Below are 21,500 nucleotides of genomic sequence, written 5' to 3' on the forward strand. Positions count from 1 at the left end.
TTTTTTTTTTTTTGGGTTGTAAAAATATCTTTTATTAATCCAATATTAGAATGTAGAGTAATGACTTTAATCAATCCAATATAAATTACTCTTATTTTCTTATTATATGAATAATTAATGTAAAAAATAAGTAAAAATATCTCTTTTTTTATTGTAATTTTTACATTTGGCAAAACAAATTACATTTTTCACATTTAAGTAAAAACATGCCTTTTGTTTTGTCTTTTTAGGAAATAAAAACAGAAAACAAGAAATATTTCTGGCTAGTGAACGAACTAACTACTACAAAATAGTGTAATAGAATTTTTATTTATTTATTTTATTTTTATTTTTATTATTTTTTTAAAATTTAAAGGTTAGAGTTCAAGTACCCAAGTTAAAATTTGAAGGTGAGAATTCAACTTCTGTATGCAAGATCATGTGCACTCAAACTATTTAGTAGGGCAATAACATAATACATTGTACAACAATAATTGATTTATATAATAATTGATATAATCATAGTTATTGCACAACCGTTGCAAAATATAAATATAATGATATATCATAGTTGTTGCATAACCATTGCAAAATTGTTGCATTGATTGTGTCATTTAAAATTATTGTGCAAGTGATTGAAAGCGTCACAGACGAGAATGGGGGCTGTAGTTGGTTTCTGGAGGAGAAAAAAAAAAAAAGAAAATTGAATTTTGTTTAAACATTTAAAATAGCATTATCTTTTTTGGGAAAATAAAAATCTGAAATTAGTCTTCTTAATTTCCAAACACTGTCAGAGTCCGTGTCCTTCATTCATTAGTCGCTGAACAGAATCACACACTCCCAGTTGAATTGCCGAAGTTCTACTGACTACTGGTATCGTCTTCTTCTTTTTCCAGTCACATTTTTGCCCTAATTTGAACAAAGAAAAACCAGTATATATATATATATATATATATAGTAGCTCTTGTAGACTATATATATATATATATACTGGTTTTTCTTTGTTCAAATTAGGGCAAAAATATATATATATATGCATATTCGTCGATCTTTAACAACACGGGTAGATGAATATACATGTCTATCTATATCATATTGATAAGTTGTAAATGAATAATTTAATTGAGCTCTTGAACTCGGCAAGTAATGGTTTGACTGAATTTTAAGGTTTGAATGATTTAGAATGGTGTAACTCTCAGTAGAATTAGGGATGGTGATGTGATTGATCCAATCAAGTTATTTATCTCTTATAGATTTTTCAATTGAATTTTTCTTTATTATAATTTTAATCTGGTTTGAACCTGCTTCATTACTTATAGTCGATGTTTTGACCGTCACTGTTGAGTTTTTTAGTTCATATTTACAGTTTTGGATCATCATCCACTATATTAGAGCTCATGTATGTGTATGAATGTATTGTTTTCCTTTTACAGTTTGTTTGCCTGCTTAGTACACCTCCATACGGTTGTTCTTGATTGGGATTGTGACAGTGAGAGAGACAAAATGAAGCTGGCTCCAAGAGAGGTCGAGAAATTAATGCTGCACAATGCTGGTTTTCTTGCACAGAAGCGTCTTGCTCGTGGCCTAAGGCTTAACTACACTGAAGCTGTAGCACTTATAGCAACACAGGTCGGTGATTTGAGACCTTCTTTAATCCGTATCTGAACATTGTAGTTCTTTAATCAATATATACAAACTTCCTTGTAATGTTAATTCATTCAAAATTTCTAAAGGTTGCTATGCATAAACAGATTTAGTATGATTGTAGATAGATTAGAATGATGAAAAAAGAGTAGTGTAGCTTGCTCCCATATCTCAGCTAAGTTTATGTTTAGTTGAATTGCACACATACAAATCCTTTGATGTTTCCATTTTAAATGTGGTTTTAAACAGCCAAGTTTGAGAGCTGATATACTTGTTTGTTGTTCATAGATTTTGGAGTTTGTTCGTGGCGGTGAGAAAACTGTGGCAGAATTGATGGACCTCGGGAAACAACTGTTAGGAAGGTACGATTTAAATTAATTGTTTAATTTATTCTTTTATTTACATAAGGCATATTCTATGATGATATAGTGATTTCATTTGCAATCTAAAAAATAAATTTCCTACATGGAGTCATGGGAAGATGGCTTGAGAATACTGTATGAGTCTAAGAAGAAACAATGGATCTTTTTCTGTTCTTTTGAATGTTTGATTTGATCAAGGGTGATGTTCTTGTAACTTCAAGAATGAGAAGAATAAGATAAAGTGAGGAAAATCCCAGGCTTTATATGATGAAATGGATAGGGCTGACAGCTGAAAAGATTCAGTTGATGGTGAGAAAGCAAAGGCTTGGTGATCCAAGAAAGGACTTTCATAAAGAAGAGAAGAAAGGGCAGTGAAACTAGTTCATGGGGTTGGAATTTTAGACGACTGTTAAGAGTTTTTGGCATGCCAGAGACTTTTTTCTTTTTTTCCTATTATATAAGGGGCTTGTTGAAGTTACTTTTGGAGTATGTATTGTGGCCTTATTGGTATTTCCAAAGTGATAAAAATGAGAAACCTCTAGCTTCAAAAAGTTTCATACCCAGTTCTGGTCCCGCTATAGTAGGGTCCTTGGGAGGGAGGACTCAAGACAGACCTAACTTTTGGTAATTTCACAAACTGGCTTCTTTGGGGCTCGAACTTGCACCAATTGCAGTTAAACCACTGACCAAAGCACCCTCAAGTTTCATGAATTTAGTAATGGGTAAATAAGGATGCCTATAATTAAAATTTTAACAATAAAATCATTGTAAATTTCTGTTGCCTAGGACCCCATGGCTGGTGTATTCTGTATTTATGAAGTTTCTGTGTTCTTTTATACAGAAATATGTTTTTCTTGTCAAGAATTGGTTACATTTGGCAACATTTACAAATGGTGACGGTTGTCTGCTTGTTAACAGGAGACAAGTTCTTCCAGCTGTTCCACACCTTTTGGATACCGTTCAGGTAGTGAATTTTATTGATATTATAATTAAATTTGCAGATTCCTTTTGTAGTTGTAAATTAAGTCCCAGCAAAATTTGGTTCTAACTTGGTTATCTAGCTTCAACTGATTTGCTTGAGCAAGTTATATGGGAACACTCAGCATGTTTGAAATTCTTTTCTTTGTCCTTCTTTGTTGAATAATGACCTATATTCAATGATATTATATTCACTGCTTGATAGTATTGCCATTTTCTAAATCCCCCGCTTCAATATTACATGTCCTTGTCTGCCTGGCCAATAGCATTATAGGCTATAAGTTGAAAAATATGTTCCCTGTTTCAGGAAACAAAATTCTTTCTACTCTGAATTTTTTTTAATTTTCTCTGGTGCTGAAAGCTTGTCATACATTTCAATTTCTTACTTTCTTTCTTTGTGGTGTATAAATGAAACTTATATTTGTTCCGGATTCAATTGTTTTAAGTGAAAATCAGCTTCTGATTCTACATTTAGGTTGAGGGAACCTTTCCTGATGGGACAAAGTTAATTACCGTCCACAATGCAATATCTAGTGAAAATGGAAATCTGGAGCTAGCTTTACACGGTTCTTTCCTCCCAGGTAAGGATGTTGTATAGATTCCCATGCTTTTAAGGTCTTCACTTTGTTTGGTTGGTTATCACAACCATGTTACTGAGCTGTTCTAATTAGAAGATTTTGTCAAAGGCATTTCATGTTGTGCATCTATGCTTAAGAAGATGTTCTAGTTTTAGTTGTGTGAACTATTGCCCAAACACCTCATTCATGAAGATCCTTCTTTGCTTAAATAGACCATTAACTATGGCCAATAAATAATGAATGGAGCTTTCCTCACTTGTTCATGTTTTAAAGACGTTGAGGAGACTGAATATTCATAGTATTTTTTTATTTTGTTCTGCAACTGCTCTATATGCTGCATGTCTGTACTTGGTTTTTGTCTCGTCTGGCAGTATGAGATCTATATTTCATGCAGTTAGCTCCTTGAATAAATTTTTTATAGACCCTAGTACAAATTCCTCAACTCATAAAATTGAAGGTTAAAGTATTTTAAATTATCAAGTTGATATAACTCTTCAGTTTCACAATAAGATTTGGCCTCAGAGTAATGCAGTTGGCTCTTCACTTTCACAGTAACATTTGGCCTCAAAGTAGTGCAATGAATCAACTTATATCCTTATATAATACCATATCAGGCACCTGGATTAGAATCAATTTGGGGCATTAGGCAAGTCTTTTTGAGATGTTCATTCTTTCATTGATTTTGATAGGCGCTGAAAGGAAGCAAGTCAATCTCAAGAGCAGTGTGAGGCTGCTTATTCATTTTATTTGGCATTCTTAGTTGAACAATGTTCGTATCTTAATGATACTATGATGTCCCTAAACTGTTGAAACATGCTGACACCTTAAAGAAACATACTGATTGCTGACTAACTATACTCATTGCCACTTGTTGGGTACTATGGAGTATAGATCTACTTTGGGGTGTTTTTTTCTTTTTTTAAAAAAGAGATCGAATAAAAGGTTGTACCAACAATGAAATAGTGAGGCAATAGGCGTATTTATTTTGTGCTTTTGCTTGATACAGTCTACCATACTGTTGTTTAGGTCAATATTTAGAGAAACATGGACCTTTTTTTTTTATCCCTGGGTAACATGGAATTCTATACAAACTTGCTGTAAAAAGTTGGTCACAAATGAAAATCAATTGGAATAGCAAGGACAATAAAAGCTTAGTCGCAAATATAGTTATAAGCTGATAATTGATATTAAGCAAGTCTGGCAAAATGTTGGTTTAGTTCTGCCGCCATAAAGTTGTTGGTTTCATTCCAACATACCTTACAGTATTTGAAACTACTTGATATTCCAACATAAACTTTTATCACTTTTAGATTCATCTGTGAGAAACCTGTGGAGTGCTATGGAGCTATATTCTAATTGGAAGCCACATTTCCCTCCTTTGGAAGACTTGATCTCTGGTGGCTATAGCGTCATGAAAACTAGGACAGTTGATAGATTAAAACAATTACTCCCTACCACTTAAGTGACCATAAGTTATTTTTGCAGATCAATTGTTACACTACTGTCTTATGTACCTAGATTTCTTGAAATTTACAGGGCCAAAGTTGATGATTTGATTTTTCATTTCTGTATAATTGCATTATGTATTGGTAGATTCTGAACCGTAGCTTTTTACAAATACTGAAGGAGGGAAATGTATTCTATATGAAATGATTCCTAATTTCATTCTGAAGGTCATTGATGGAAGAATGTTGGTTCTGCAGTTCCTTCCCTAGAAAAGTTTCCCAGTTTTGAAGATGGTAAAATTCCTGGTGAACTAAGCTTTGGAGGTAGAAATATTACGCTCAATTCTGGTAGGAAAGCAGTCATCCTCAAAGTCACTAACACAGGAGACAGGCCAATTCAGGTTTTTGCTTTATACATAAGATTCCATAATGTTGTGGCATCTTTACTTCTTTTCTATTTTGTCTAATCCCACTTGGGAAGTGCTATATTATATGTACTTGATTAACATGTTAAAGTTATATACTCATTTGTAATTAAATTTTATAATTCAATTGCAACTTCAGGAATTTGAGATGAGATTTATCGTGTTCTTTTTTTTTTTTTTTTGAATTCAGAAAGAAAAATATATTTATTGTGTTTTCTTCAAGAAAACATGAAGTCTATGATATTGCATAAAATGACGATCTTCATATTTCTTAATTAATAGCACTGTCTGGGCTGGATAGAGACAGTCCCCTACAGTTGTTCTTTTGTTTTAGCTTCTGGGATTTGCACAGCAAAGAAAGTGTTATCCACCGTTGGACTAAGTTTTTATGGTCCAATTGGTCCTATTAAGTTCCATCATCCATGTGATAAGAATATGACATTTTCTTTGCTATGGTTGAACTGTATTTCATTTCCCTTTTACTGCACTCGCAGCAATATCATTTCTTGTTGCAATTTGTAAAAGCCTTTCAAGTCTTCTGTTGTATGAACTTAGTTTTGTTATAGATAGGAATTACTGCTTAAACAACAATTCGAATAATCTGATATTCCTCTGTAATGATTGAGTGAACTAACATCCTTTTATCATTCAGGTTGGCAGCCACTATCATTTTGTTGAGGTGAACCCTTTCTTAGCTTTTGACAGAAGGAAAGCATATGGCATGCGGTTGAACATACCTGCGGGTACAGCTACACGATTTGAGGTTGGAAATTTAACCTCATTTACTTTAAATTACAGTGTACCTGAACTATGCATTTCTCAATTCAAACTAGTGTGCTTCATTCCTCTTAATACATACATATTCTGCATGGCAGGTATGAATTTAGCACTTAAGAGGTACATACCGTACGTTCTTACTGAATTATATAAGATAAAGGAGGATATTGTCCATGGAGATGGGAAAAAGTGGAAGAAGTGGGAACTTGCTGTTCTAGTGTTGTGTGGTCAATGTCTACTTCTCATATATAGAAGAGAACTCTATAAGATGTCTTTTGGATCTGCTGAGATAATGCTAGGCAATCTAGAAACACGTCCATATATTGAGTGTAATTGAAATAAGGATGTAGAGATGGATAAGTGGCAAGATGAGAGATGGTATCGTTTAATGAATTAGGAAGGTTAAGATATATAATCAGTTGAAAACACATAAGGCTAGTACCTAGTATTGGTCCTGCATATATGGGCTGCAGCAAGGGAAATACTAGAGACAGATATAACCTTTAATTAATGCAGAAGGTATGTAATATGATGATCTCTGAATGCAATAGTAAGTAGGAGGTATTTGTTCATTTCGGAAGTTTCGGCCGACCGATCCTTGCCCAGATCGGGCATTTTTCTGTGGGCCACTCGGTCCATTCTCCGAGCATTTCTTGGCTCATGCCTTGACTCAATTGAGATCATTGGTACCCTTATTGATGTTGCAGTCGTGTTAACCACATTGGTTGACCATTTTTCATGCTTAGCTTTTGCGTTCGGGACTTGGATTAGAGTCTGGTTTACCTTTCCTTTGTCATGAACCGGGTTCTTAGAATTCGGGGCGTGACAGGCTCTAAAGACTAAAATAAGATGAATGTTAAAGGAATGTGGGACCAACACTAGGTAATGACCATTTCTTACTTTTAAAAATTATATTGTAGTTCCATTATTATATTGCACTGAATAATTAGTTCTGTCAAGCATCTTACTTCATGATTTGCTCTTTAATTTTTCCTCTCTATGGATTTTAAGTTTGTATCATTATTTACTTTTCCAGCCAGGGGATACAAAAAGTGTTACTCTTGTAAGGATTGGAGGTAAGCAACAGATCAGAGGAGGAAACAACATTTGTGATGGGCCTATTCATGATGACAATATCACAGCAGTAGTGGAAGCTGTATGCTCAAGAGGATTTGGCCATTCAGAAGAAACGAATGCCAGGTTTAGAAAATCGGCCAAGCGATTGTGTACTGCTTATTTTCACTTCTCTTTAATGTTACTTAAAAGTTAGGTGCTTAATTGAATATTCGTGATCTGCCAATATGGTTATGGATAAAGAAGATGCCTTACTTGAAACTGAATTTGCAGTGAAGGTTTCAGTGGAGAAGGATCTTTTACTTGTACAATTTCTCGCGAGGCCTATGCTAATATGTATGGTCCTACTGCTGGCGACAAAATTCGGCTTGGTGACACTGACTTGTTTGCAGAAATTGAAAGCGATTTTGCTTTTTATGGTGATGAATGCGTTTTTGGAGGTGGAAAAGTTATAAGGGATGGGATGGGGCAGGCTTGCGGGAGTCCAGCTGACTGTCTGGATACTGTTATCACAAATGCTGTGATTATTGATTATACTGGAATTTTTAAGGCAGATATTGGTATTAAAGGAGGTCTTATTGTGGCCCTTGGGAAAGCAGGCAACCCACATGTCATGCATGGTGTACCAGACAACATGATAATTGGGGTGAGTACCTTCTAACATTGTGAAATATGATTGTCAGGTTAACATTGTGGTATTTTCCTCTTTTTCGAATAGGTTAACACTGAAGTTATTGCCGGAGAAGGAATGATTGTAACAGCAGGAGCCATAGACTGTCATGTGCACTTTATATGCCCTCAATTGGCATACGAAGCTATATCAAGTGGTGAGATTTCTATATAATTAAAAGCATCTTAGCTAGGAGGTGTTTGTTGGAAGTGTTGAGAACAAAAAGTATCATGAGTGGTTGTATTGGATTATGGTGTACTGTGTTACCTTGTAACACTGTTCTTGATTTAACTAGAATACTAGATATGATCAGGTTCGATAATGTTAGTTTTCTTTAGATTTAGGGATGTAACATATATAAATCTTATTTTGGATTAATCAGAGTGTCACTGATTCTGAGACCTGGGTCTTTCCTTGATTTTCTTCTCCCCCCTGGGTGGTGACTTGCTGACTGGGCAGTGGGCAGTCATTTTTTTCTTTCTTGCTGACTGGACAAGCCCGAACCGCATATGATTCGCACCTGCTCTAGGAGAAAGGGCAAAGATAAATAGAATTAGGGATTTTTAGGAAATTAGAGTTACATATTTATGTTTATTTATTATTTTTGGTAATGTTTAGTTTAAGGTTGTTAGAGAGTTTGGTTAAGGTAGCAGCTGATGTGGATGGGTGAGTAGATTGTAATGTCTGAAGGAGCTCGCTAAGCTAAGTAGTGAGCGTATCATGAGAATCAGAATCTGAAGCCACATGTCCAGATGTAGTACACGGCTGCAGTGGCTGTGCAGTACCATCTATAACCTGATGTGCATGCTGTGGTTTATCATATTTCACCCAACAATAAGGTTCAGTGTGATTTGTACCACCACAATGATCATGCTTTCTGTCACCACGTCCACTAGGGAATTACCACGAAAACCATGACCACCACGGCTACCGTGAGAACCACCGCGACCTCCACTTCTAGGGACTAATGCAGAAGACTCTGTAGGAGGTACAGTGGAGCTTTGCCCCAAAGATGACCGCAGTAGATGAGAATAAGCATTAACAGTTGTAGGTAACTTCTCGCTAGCGAGAATCTGATCTTTGACGCCACAAAGATCTGTGCCTAAACCGGATAGTAATGAAGCAACCATAAACTCCTCCCAGTGCCTCTTCTGTTGCTCTAAATCAGTAGTAAATGGTCGATGTTGCAGTAACTGATCCCACAAAATTTTCAGGATATTGTAGTATTCTGACAATGGTTTCCCGGACTGCTTAGTAGCAAAAATCTTCTCATACAACTCATAAACTCGAGAAACATTACTTTCGTGCGAAAATGAGTCTGCAATGGAGTCCTAAATCTTCTTAGACGAATCACAAAATGCAACTATACTAGCAATCTCCAGTTCTATGCTGTGCCAGAGCCATCCCATAACAACACTATCCTCACACCCCCAATCTTCAATCTTCTCTCAGAGGGAGGATTTTCAGTCAAGTATTTCAATTTCCTTCGCCCACGCAGGAAAACCTGAACTGCATGAGCCCAAGAAAGATAATTAACTCCATTAATTTTTTGCGAGATAATCAACTCGGGCATATCATCCTTGACGGTCTGTGGCTTAGTCTCAGCCATGGGTACTATTTAAACAGAATAAAACAGTAGCTGAACAGATTATAGGTCCAGAATCAACACACACAGCAAACTAACAGGTTTAATCTCAGATTTTATAGCACCAACAGCAACCCAAGGACAAAATCGCAGCAGCCAAAGAACCCAATCAAGGTTTAACAGCAGATTTCATCACCAAACGTACCTAAACAGTAACAACAGCCTGCAGCCCAAGAACCAAAACAAGGTGTAACAGCAGATTTCAGCACCGAACTCACCAAAACAATACCAACAGCTTGCAAAAAGCCTCAGCCGAACCTCCTTTTTGGCCAAAAATTAAACCTAAATGCAATGAATCAACACCCAACCATCAAACAATCTCCTCTAAGACCCAAACTACATCCTTTAGAAGGGATTTCAACAAAAAAAAAAAAGGGACAACCAAGAATGGCTCCAAAATCTAGATAAAAACTATAGGGCTGAAATTGCGAAAATGTTTCAAAAATAGAAAATGACACTCAAAAAACAATAAAATACAACATGGATACCACCATAATTGCCATAAAATTCGGGCGAGCTAGTTGGTGTGGTTCTTGACTTGTATATGCTGACATCAGAATGACATCAGCATCAATACACTGATGTCAGCCTCTTCTGGTGTTGGGCAACTGAGTGTGACTGAGTTCTGGACTTGATTTGGCTCTGATACCAAGTTATGATTAAAGAAATTAGGGTTTGTAGAAGTAGAGAAGAAGAAGAAGAGAGGAGAGGAGAGAGAGAGAGAGAGAAAGAGGAGAATGTTCTTTGAAAGGTTTGACTCTCACCTATTATATATTAAGTAGACATAAAGATAATAGTGCCCTTGATGAATAAAGAAATAACAAACCAAGCTCTCTAACCAAGGTTATTTTTGTATGTTTTTATTTTAAGGGTTTCTCATGGCTCATATAAGGCTTTTATGTAATCAAATTATTCAGCTTTGATTATTGAATAATATTTGTGGCTTTAGAACTGTCTTGTGAGATTTTCTCCCTCTATTGTTCTTGCTCTTGTCAACCCCTTTGTCTATTTTCTCACCCCCTTCATCAACTTGGTATTAGATTACCATTCTACCCTACATTAACTTCGTATTATAGCCATCTCGTTCTACATCATTGTAGAGTGTTTTATTCTATAAACTAGTGCACGGAGTGGAGGCTTATGTGTCCTACTTCCCTAATTCTTGAATCTATTTATTATCATGAGTAATTGCAATGTACTGAAATCTGGTGGTGAATGGTTAAAACAAGGTAACTAATTAGGAGGGTTTGTGCATCTTCTAATTGATCCAAAGTTACCTGATAGACTTCAATCACATTTACTGGGGATCAGGTTGACTTCAATGGTATGTACACATTTAAGAAACTTCAAGACTGTAATTGTGAGTCCAAGTAACAAATTTCACAAAATGCACGCAACAAATTTCACAAACCGCACAAAAGGCAATTAAGGGAAGCTCACTTATTTTTATCCAGAGCTTTGTATATTTTTGTTTATTTTCACTCCAGATAAAAATTTAGTGGTCCATGAATTAAAATTCAAGTATTCGATCCCAAGTTGAGGGGAAAATTTAAATTATATGTTTTTCTAGAATGTTTTTTGAGTTCATTTTCCCTAAACTCTTACCACATATGCAGGCATCACAACATTAGTGGGAGGTGGAACAGGACCTGCTTATGGGACACGTGCAACTACCTGTACGCCAGCACCAAATCACATGAAATTAATGCTGCAATCCACTGATGACCTGCCACTTAATTTTGGTTTCACAGGAAAAGTATGTATTCTTTGTGAATTTACAGTTTATTTTTATTTTTATTTTTATTGTGTATTATATAATAGTGTGTGGTTTTCACCGTGTGGAGTTGTATCCAGTTGTACTGCAATACAGTTTAGTTTTCTTCTTCACTTATTCTATGATTTTGCACTTATTTTCAATTGGCTTTGCACTGTTTTGATGGTATCAAAGTAGGTTTTACGCATCTGAATTGACGCTGAAGAGGGAAGAAGAAATGATCAATTGAACTCTTCATCTGCTTCAGCTTTTCTCTAAGAAAACCCTAGCCCTAACTCAAGCTCTTTGTCTGCTTTGGCCTTTTCCTCTGACTTCACATTTTCCAGTTCTTCTTCATCTTTGGATATCGATATTGGTTTATTACAGTTTCAGTTTTTGCTGATGCATTCAGTTGCAGTTTCTTCATCTCATTGGCTAGTGTATCTTCAGTCTTCAGTATGGCACTATTTCTCTTCTACATATTTCCTCCTAGTCTTAGGCGGATGAATTATTTCCAAGCAGTCATACTATCACTCGGTTTCAGTTCTTACTAGGCAAACTCCTCAATGTTTCTCCCATCATGAGTTTGAGAGGGAGTGTTAGTGTATATACGTGTTATAACTATGGGTGGATTTGTATTTTTCTTTAATTTTGTGAGTAATATAATCAGCAGAGACCTCCATATTGTGTGGTTTTTTACTATGTAGAGTTGTATTTAATTTTAGTACTGCAATACAATTCTGGTTTACTCCACTTCTTTGATCTTGCACCTATTTTTGATTGGTTTTGACTGTTTCAACAAGCTTATTCACGCACAAACACACTCTTTGAGGACCTTTATAAAGTGGCTAGATATTTAAAATATCTGCATGTGCAATTACATGCGCTGTTTAAAACTTGTGTGTTTTTAGGGGAATAGTGCAAAACCAGAAGGGCTACATGAAATAATCAGGGCTGGAGCGATGGGCCTCAAGCTTCATGAGGACTGGGGAACTACTCCTGCCACCATAGACAATTGTTTGACTGTTGCGGATCAGTATGATATTCAGGTTACTTTGTTTTGTTTTTAGGAAAGAGAGTTTGATACTAGAGCAGGGTTAATTTTTATTTCACATTTATCAGTTTTCCTTTATTGATTCCATGAATTGACAGGTTAATATTCACACAGACACCTTGAATGAATCTGGATTTGTGGAACACACAATTGCTGCATTTAAAGAGAGAACTATTCACACTTACCACAGGTATTATAAGCTGCATTCCACAAACCTCCTCCCCAAAAAGAAAAGAAAAAGGAAAAGGAAAAGGAAAAGGAAAAAGAATTACCATTTCTCAATCTTCGTTGTTTTCATATTAATATGCTTGTAGGTACTTTTGCGTAGATCTTAATTATCCCAAAGTGATACATTTTATATTGATTTCTCAAAATTAACCTTTCTTGATCAGGAGATTATCATTGTTTTTGGGTAATTTGAGAATACTACTTTTGTCTTGTTGAGATTGTAATTTTGGTTTCACTCTTCTTTGATGTCTTTAGGAGCAAAATTTTGAGTGAGAATGAGGAATTCCTTTTTCTTAGATTAAAATATATGATAACTTATACAGAGCTAATTTTTATAGCCTTTAATGTCAATAACATCTTTGAGGAGACTTAATAGATGCCTTATGATGGAAATCTTTTCCAACTGAGCAAAAGCTTTTGTTTTATGTTCTGATACTTCTGTTCTGAGTTATAATCTTTGAAGTGTGGAAGTTCCCTTTCTTTGTTGGTTTTTCTGCTACCTATAATGGCTTAAGTGGCACAACCTTAGTAAACCTTGCTCCCTTTGTGAAGATAGACTCTTTAGACTCTGAGGAAGTTACCTTGTTCTGTACAAACCTTTCTCCATTTGGTAATACCATGTATGGCCACCGAAGGGTAAGATGTGCACTATCTTTGTGTTAGGCATCATTCTGGTTGTTTATGGCCAACACTATTTGCGGCTTTGAAGCACCTTCTCCTTGTACTATTCTTGATCACATGATCAGATGCCCTTTTACCATGCGGCTGTTTTGGTCTCAATAAATGTCTGTTGTGATTTTTGTGAAAGAAAGGTGTCTCAAACTCTCCATTACTTTTAATTTCCCCAACTAAAAATCAGAGCCATGTGGACCAAACCCCACAAAAGTAGTCCCTGATCATGTGATACCTATGTGGAGTGTGTGGTTCACTGCTGGAGCGCACGTGGACTATCTCCCTTTGCTCTTCTCCTAACATAAAATAGAGGGAATTACTGTCACGGTAGCTCCTTTGTTGTTAGCAACCTTAGTTGCAGCTTCTTGTGGTCTTTGATTTGGTTTGCCTCATTGTTGCTTCAGTCTTAATCATTGCCCTCCTCTGACTGTAGACTTTGTTGTAACTTTACGTTGGTTGCATGAAATTGTCGGCTTATGTTTGACTGCAGTACGGAATGTTGGTCTTTTTGCAGTACGCTCATTTTGCGTACTGTTTCTTAGTCCTCTTACTTTCTTCTTGGTGCCTATTATTTTTATAGAATCTAAGCTGTCAAATTTACATTGTTTAGTTTACAATTTTCTGTTGGTCAAGCCAGGTTAAGTTATTACAGGGTTTTTTTTGGGTCAAATCATGCAACTTATTGATGTGTATGTCTTGTTTATCCTTTTATTCAGTGAAGGTGCAGGTGGTGGCCATGCTCCAGATATAATCAAAGTTTGTGGTGTAAAAAATGTTCTGCCCTCATCAACAAATCCAACACGCCCGTTCACTTCAAATACCATAGATGAGCACCTTGACATGCTGGTATGAGAAGATATTACAAGTAACGATATTGTATTTTTAGTGGACCGCTTTTAATCGATTTGAATACATACAGATGGTCTGCCATCATCTTGATAAGGACATTCCAGAGGATGTAGCTTTTGCTGAATCACGGATTCGGGCTGAAACAATTGCTGCAGAAGATATTTTGCATGATATGGGGGCAATTAGCATTATCGCTTCCGATTCACAAGCTATGGGTCGCATTGGAGAGGTTTCTAAATCAACTCATAATTTTTTCATTATCTTCTAGATTGGTAATCTTATTTTCTGGCTACTTGGTCATGAATTTAATATGCTTTTGCTTGGTTGCTCCTTCCAATTTCATGTTGGAACTCCCATTTGAAAATACTCATAGTCAAATATACGATCATGGGCATATGATGACCATGTGGTGACTTGCTTATGACCATGTTATGGTTTCAAAGTATGTGATTGATTAAATTACATATTTTAAATCTTTTTTTGGCATTGAGGAGAATAGACCACTGAAATGGTTTTAAAAAGCTAACTTCACTATTATGTTTATAGTCAAGAAGATTGAGATGCTTTTGAGAAAATTGTAATAGGTGCCAGAAGTGAAAAGAATGCAGCATCCTACATTTTTCTTGGCTGCCTCTTCCTGAAAAATACGCTGGTTAATGGCGATCATGCCTCTTTCTTCTCCTGTCATTAGTTATTTTATATAGCATCTACATTGCAGTCAATATCATAATTAGTCTCCTCAAGTAGCATTGATTCATTTCTTTCATTTTGGTTATGTGTAGATTTAAGTTGTTTGATGTTTAGATGCAGATTGAAGGTTGAGAAAATCACTGTTGTGGTTGTAACGGTCCATTGCGGTTATGGCCGAGTCACTCTGAGTTGGTTATAATTCTGTCTCAAAATGATCTCATGTTGAGTCGGTTGTGATCGTTGCTGAGTCATGCCAAGTTTTAATTCCTTGGTTAAACCGAATACAATAACATTTGCAGTCTGAAAGACCATTTCACTATGCTTTTTCCTAAGGGTGTCCCCATTGCCAAAGCTGCATTGGCTGTTGCAAAGGCAATGAACTGCTATTAGGCTGTCACATTGTGCAACCATGGAAGAAGCAAGTACTAGTGTTTGCAAAAGCACTTTCCCTAATTGCAGCCAATGCAGCATTGGTAATAGTGACAGCTTTTTCATAATTGTGGTGGATTGATGAAATATTAGCCTTTCCAGACTGTAGACTGATCTATTAACCTTTTATTCCGAAAGGCATTTTTTGTTTGTTCATACTTCAGATTTTGAGTCATAATTCAGGCATACTTTTCTTACTAGGTGATTAGCAGAACTTGGCAAACAGCGCACAAGATGAAGTTATTGAGGGGATCCGACAATGACAACCTCCGGATCAAACGATATATTGCAAAATACACTATAAATCCTGCAATAGCTAATGGTTTTTCGCAATATGTTGGGTCAGTTGAGGTATGCTAGTTTTGATGTTCTTTTGATCTTATTCATTTTATGACTAGAAATCAACCTGTTTGCATTTTTATCCTCACTTATTTCCACTCCAAACATTTGGCAACTTTCTGCTATAATGTCTGAAGGAATTGGATCTATCATGTATAGTTGCAGTCATCAGTGATCAGTTATCCAATGATATCAATTTTTGGCATTGGAGTAGTTGTAGATGGAAAGCTTCAAATGATGGTCATTGACATTTGACCCAGGATCATATATCTTTGTCAAAATATGCATGACACTGTGCAAGACATGCACCCCTCCACCAACCCACACACCCAAATAGATAAACTAAACATGGTAGTACAAATCAAGTTGATTGACATATTTGCTCTACAAGCATCCAGTTACTTGTCAATGTTTAGCAATCTCAAGTGAGAAGTGCACACCATGATTTTTCACTTCTTTAAGAAAGTAATAGGGGCGACAATATTTGTTTTCTGTCTTATATATACTCCTTTTAAACTTTAATTCTAAATATTCTTAATATATATATATATATATATATATATATATATATATTTTGTGATTTGGAGTAGAAAAGACTTGCACAAAGTGAATAATGTTAGACTCAAACCCTCATCCTTGCGGTTGTCAACCTGAGCTTTTACCATTGCACCAAGTGATGGCTCCTATTGATTTTGAATTGTATTTAATTGATTATTTGTTATCACTATTCTAGTCAACTATATACTGTCTTGACTTGTTGAGTACAAGTTTAAACAAACTTGCGAAGTTTCAATTCAGTAATATCAAAATTAATTGCTTATGAATATATATGTATCTCAAAATTAAGTAGGAGTATGCATTTGCTGCAGGCGGGGAAGTTGGCTGACCTTGTTCTTTGGAAACCATCTTTCTTTGGGGCAAAACCTGAAATGGTAATCAAAGGTGGGGATATTGCATGGGCTAACATGGGCGATCCAAATGCGAGCATTCCTACTCCTGAACCGGTAAAGGATTGCATTTTTTATCTATACAAGCATGCTTGTCAGCTGATTGACAGGGTTTAATGGTGATAAGGTGTTTGGTATCATTTGACACTATATAGTCACACTGACTGAGAATTATTACGTACTGTGGCCCCACTTAATTGAGAGTGTTGGGGGTAGACTGGATACATACTTAACATTTGGCATTAATTGCACAAATTGGCTGTTCCTAGGATTTGAAACCACGTTCTCATGTTTTTATTAGTTTGAGCATTTACTACTGACTCGAACAGAATATTGCCACTGCAAAATGCAAATTAAGAATCTTGAGTTACTATCACTGTTTTAGAATCTTATTAGTCTGCTCCCCGATCATGGCTTTTGAAGTGTGAGCCAATGGTGCTCCCCATTGTGACTTCAAACTCAAAAGCAGTTTTGCTTTCAAGCTGTTTCTCTTGCTGGATCATTATGCATAAATCTTTCTCATTCTTTATATAAATAGAAATTGATTTTGAATTGTCCAGAAAGAAATCAAAACTTTGGATAGTTAAAAACTAGATTATGGCAAAATTGGGATTCAATGACTAACTAACATAGAAACAATTGCGTTACTTTAATCGTTGGTCATTGTAAAATAGCTATTGTTTTTAGTGACCAGTAGTCATTGAAAAACAATTGTTTTTAGGTTTGAACAGTAATTGTAATTTCCCCCTATTTTATTGTATTGGAGTTTCATTTCATGGGCTTCCTGCACTAGATTCTCTTGACAAATTGGTGTATTTGGTTCAGTTTTTATTGAAGCACAAGTTGTTGCAGGTGATTATGAGGCCCATGTTTGGAGCATTTGGCAAGGCTGGAAGTGCTAATTCCATTGCTTTTGTCAGCAAGGCATGGACTCTCTCTATTTGTGTGTGTGTTTGTGTGCTCTTGTGTGATTCTTAATCAGTTTTCTTTTACTTTGTTTTAATTTATCCTTGCAAACAGGAGGCTGTAAAATGTGGAATAAAAGCTTTGTATGGACTCAGTAAGAGAGTGGAATCCGTGGGCAATGTGAGGAGCCTCACCAAACTTGACATGAAGCTCAATGATGCACTTCCGAACATCAAGGTTGACCCAGAGACATACACAGTGACAGCTGATGATGAGGTTCTTACCTGCGCTGCAGCTACCACGGTTCCTCTTTCCAGGAATTACTTCCTCTTTTAGGCATCATTGTTATTGTCTTATATTTTTCTAAGCTTTTTGGTAATAAGGACTTGTAGACCTGAAATAAACTATTCCAAATTCAATAAATACAAGTTCCAAATTGTTGCCTCTCTGCTGCATGTGCTGTATTTTATGCACTTAGGTATAACAATATTTTCCATTAGCTGATCCTGACTTTCTGTTCTTTCTTTGAATGCCAGTATTCCTGTGGTAAGTATTCTAATTAAATTTCTCATCAGAGGCAGCAAATGAAATACTCTACTGTGTTGATAAAGTGTGAATCTGAATGCGATGTTCTCTTCAGCTGCCCTCCGTGAGGACGCATAGATTGTAACTAAAGTTTAGGGATCCAATAAGCAAGGAATCTGCACCAGATTTGATTACGTAAAAGATAAGGAAAATTTTGGATGAATAGATTTTACGATTTTTTTCTTAATATCTTAATACTCTATTGGATAATTTTTACAGAATGTTAGGGAACAGTTCTTGAGGCAATGGTAAAAAGCGAATGCTTAAAGTGTGAGGATGTGGGTTCAAGTATCAGAGCAGAATCTGCAAAATAAGGTAAAAGCTTATCTCTGAATGGATAATTACCTTTTTTGTTTACATTGAGATTTCCTAGCTCAGATAATTATTTTTCATTGTTTTTTTTTTTTTTTTTTGGCATATGGTGTAGATTGTTTGTGGTTGGGATTTCTAAGATTCACAATCTTCTAACTTTTTAATTTTTTTTCCTTCTTTGCTATGCTTTCTGCACCAATAGACGTTTGTCCTGTGCTACAGTCACTTAATAAAACTTCACAACCCATGCCACAAGGCTGAAGCTTAAGGTGAGTTTTTCCATTTCTATTTTTTATTGTTGTTATTATTTCATATTTAAGGTAAGCAACATTCGTACGCATCACAATGAGTTTTTCATTTTTGTACATCTCAAATCTTGATTTTTTTTTTTTGTCTTGCTGTGTTCACCATAAAATTTATACTTGTTGCTATATATTCATGAAATATTTCCTTCGTAGAATTGTGCACTGTGACGAATTCTTGTGCCGGTTTAGGTTTTGGGTGTTGCGGTCAGTTGACTGAGCTGGAGGTAGTGATATTTTATTGTGTTAATCCTGTTATTCCAAAATAATTTTTGGGTCTACTACAGAGTATCTTTATTGTGAGAGCTTGATACACACGATTGGGTTGGTTCCTTAAAAAAATAAAGCTTTTGGGCAATTGCTAGTCTAGTATGAATACTATTAGAGTTGCAGTTTCGGGAGGAGTTCAAGTGTGTTAGATGTGAGCTTTGTGTGCATTATTGGCTTTAATCTTCATGAGTTCACTTCTTGGAGCAATTGATAGTCATACTTTCTTTTTCACCATCTTTTTTTATTTTTTTAAAAATTAAAATTAAAATTTATTATTTTTTTCCTGACAAACTAGGAGAAGGGGAATGAGAAAACGGATACACTCGTTCAGAGAGTTGAGAGTTCTACCGATTAGGTCACTGAATAATACTCACACCGTCTAATTTTAGTATCTTAAAACATGTTTTTGTCGTTTTATGTCATCCCTTTTTTTTCTTCCATATCTGTTTGATTGGGTAATGAACTGTAGGAATAGAAAATTCATTTTAAAAGTCAAAATTGTTTCCTTTTCAAGACTTGGACATGGAGTCATCTAACATACAAGACTTGGAAATGGAGATGGGAGTCATTTTCCATACCAGTTTTCGTATTTATAATACAGACTCATGAATTGTATGGTGTGTGTTTATGGGTGTGGTGGCAGTAATAACAACTGTGAGGATTCAATTCGTGCATATATATATATATATATATAAATCTCTGGAAAAATTTGGAAACAAAGTCTCACATATGCAAGTTGTACTCTCCTTTTTGCAAGTTTTTGTTTTTTTAAACAAAAATATATAAAGATCCTTTTCTTTGCAAATGTTTGTGTCATCGATTGTGTTTAAATCGGTACAACCGACTGCATAAAGGTGTCGAATTTTAATATATTATTATTATTATTGTATATATGTATCGTGTTGCATTGTGATATAGTGTACCTTTAATAATCGTATATGAATGGAGTAAGAGATGAGAAACTGAAGATGATTGAATCCAGAATAACGCCTACATTACCATTCTTTGTAATATATTATTATTATTATTATTATTATTATTATACTCTTGTGATCCGCTTTTCTCAATACAGAATTCGATTGAACTAAGTCATCAAGTGTCATTGGTTTACACTATTTAATAATTTTTCCGATCTGGATCTTTAGTTATTTATTCTATTTTTGTAAGATCATGTGGAGATTATTTATTTAGATGCACGACTGCCCAAATTAGGTTGACTATCGGCCCCTTCACACTGGCGTATTTTATTCTATTTTTGTAAGATCATGTGGAGATTATTTATTTATTTTTTTGTTTGGAGAATTGAAGAGAACCATTTTTCTTTTCTGTGATATGACTGAGATTTATATAGAAAACACCATTGCAAGGAATGTAATGAACCAAGTCATCTTGTGCCATTTCTCCTTTATTTTTTATTTTTTTTTATTTTAGTTCTTCATCTCTGTTTGATTGGGTGATGAATTATCTGTGAACTGTGATATGACATTAACATGTAATGAACCAAGTAATTTATCATTGTAGAAATAGAAAATGCAGTTTAAACTTTAAAAGTCAAATTGTTTCTTTTTTTCAAGCTAGATTATAACAGAGTAACAAATCCATGATACACCCTTATTTTTAAAATGCTTAATATAACCTTAAAATGAAAATGAAAAAAAAAAAAAAAACAAAAAAAAAACAAACAGATGAAGGTTGAAGACGGACAGGGACGTAGAGACAGACTTAAAGTATTTTATAATACAGACTCGTGAATTGAATGAATTGTAGGGTTTGAATTGTTCTTAACCTAATCGACTGAGATTAATAATAAAATGATTAGATGCAACTACTGTGTGCATATTACTTTAATCATCCCCTGATCTGTCATTGATAAAAATAATGTTATGGAGCATGTGCTCAGGGGTGTTGTGGCAGTAGATAAATAATACTCCATGTAAAGACGTGATCTGGTTGGCTTTCCTAGCTTTAAATACAAGAATTTGGTTTGTTTCGTGGACACGAGATTGGGTGATAGCATAGAAGCATGGGTTAACTTGAAAGAAGAGGACATGGCAGTGACGAGCCAGGATTTCAAGTGAGGGGGATGCACACTGCCAAACAAGAAAAAATAAAAAAAAGCAATACGGAGTACACATATATATATATATAACAACTATAAAATTCAAAAAGACAAAGAAGAAGAAAATTATTAAAATATAAAAGGAAATAAAAATGAAAGAACTTTAATAGGAAATAGTTAAAAAGTTTCAATTGAGAAAGAAAAATTTGACTTTTTCTACTAAGAAAATTTAAGGAATGTGAAGAATAAAAGAAAAAATAAGAATATAATTTTAAGAACTACAAATTTGAGGGAGGCACTATATAAATTTTTTCATACATATAATTTTTTTTGTAAAAATTACCAAATATATTATAGATTGCTGATTAACTCAGGGGGCACGTGTCCCCCTGGACTTTCATTGGCTCCGTCCCTGGCCAAATTTGAAGCTCACAAAGAGCTGCTAGCAATGGATTCCACATCCTTAAATGAGAAAACTGTTAGAATTTATTCATCACTTTAATGCGGCCTTGTAATGGTTAAAGTATA

The 21,500-nt window shown here is 35.1% G+C and overlaps 1 protein-coding gene across 3 annotated transcripts; it reads left to right on the top strand.

Annotated features, from left to right (window-relative positions):
* The first annotated feature begins 610 nt into the window (after positions 1-610).
* Positions 611-20,595, top strand: LOC132304182 (urease). 3 transcript variants are annotated; one of them, XR_009481528.1, is made up of 20 exons: positions 611-852; positions 1,470-1,608; positions 1,912-1,985; positions 2,904-2,949; positions 3,439-3,544; positions 5,245-5,387; positions 6,064-6,174; positions 7,225-7,388; positions 7,536-7,908; positions 7,981-8,089; positions 11,194-11,333; positions 12,242-12,379; positions 12,483-12,574; positions 14,001-14,130; positions 14,204-14,362; positions 15,454-15,603; positions 16,461-16,595; positions 17,391-17,462; positions 17,559-18,344; positions 18,544-20,595. XR_009481528.1 is itself a non-coding variant. In XM_059801745.1 (19 exons), the coding sequence occupies exons 2-19, from the start codon at positions 1,483-1,485 to the stop codon at positions 17,778-17,780; spliced, it is 2,490 nt and encodes an 829-aa protein (XP_059657728.1). In that variant the 5' UTR covers positions 612-852; positions 1,413-1,482; the 3' UTR covers positions 17,781-20,595. The 3 variants fall into 3 exon arrangements, 1 of the variants encoding a protein (XP_059657728.1); XR_009481527.1 differs by having other exon boundaries at positions 612-852; positions 1,413-1,608; XM_059801745.1 differs by having other exon boundaries at positions 612-852; positions 1,413-1,608; positions 17,559-20,595.
* Positions 20,596-21,500: the final 905 nt, after the last annotated feature.

Source organism: Cornus florida, unplaced genomic scaffold (genome assembly GCF_030987335.1).
Source record: "Cornus florida cultivar Cherokee Brave unplaced genomic scaffold, ASM3098733v1 CherokeeBrave_3.0.0_Hap2_Chr04, whole genome shotgun sequence".
Lineage (NCBI taxonomy): Eukaryota > Viridiplantae > Streptophyta > Magnoliopsida > Cornales > Cornaceae > Cornus > Cornus florida.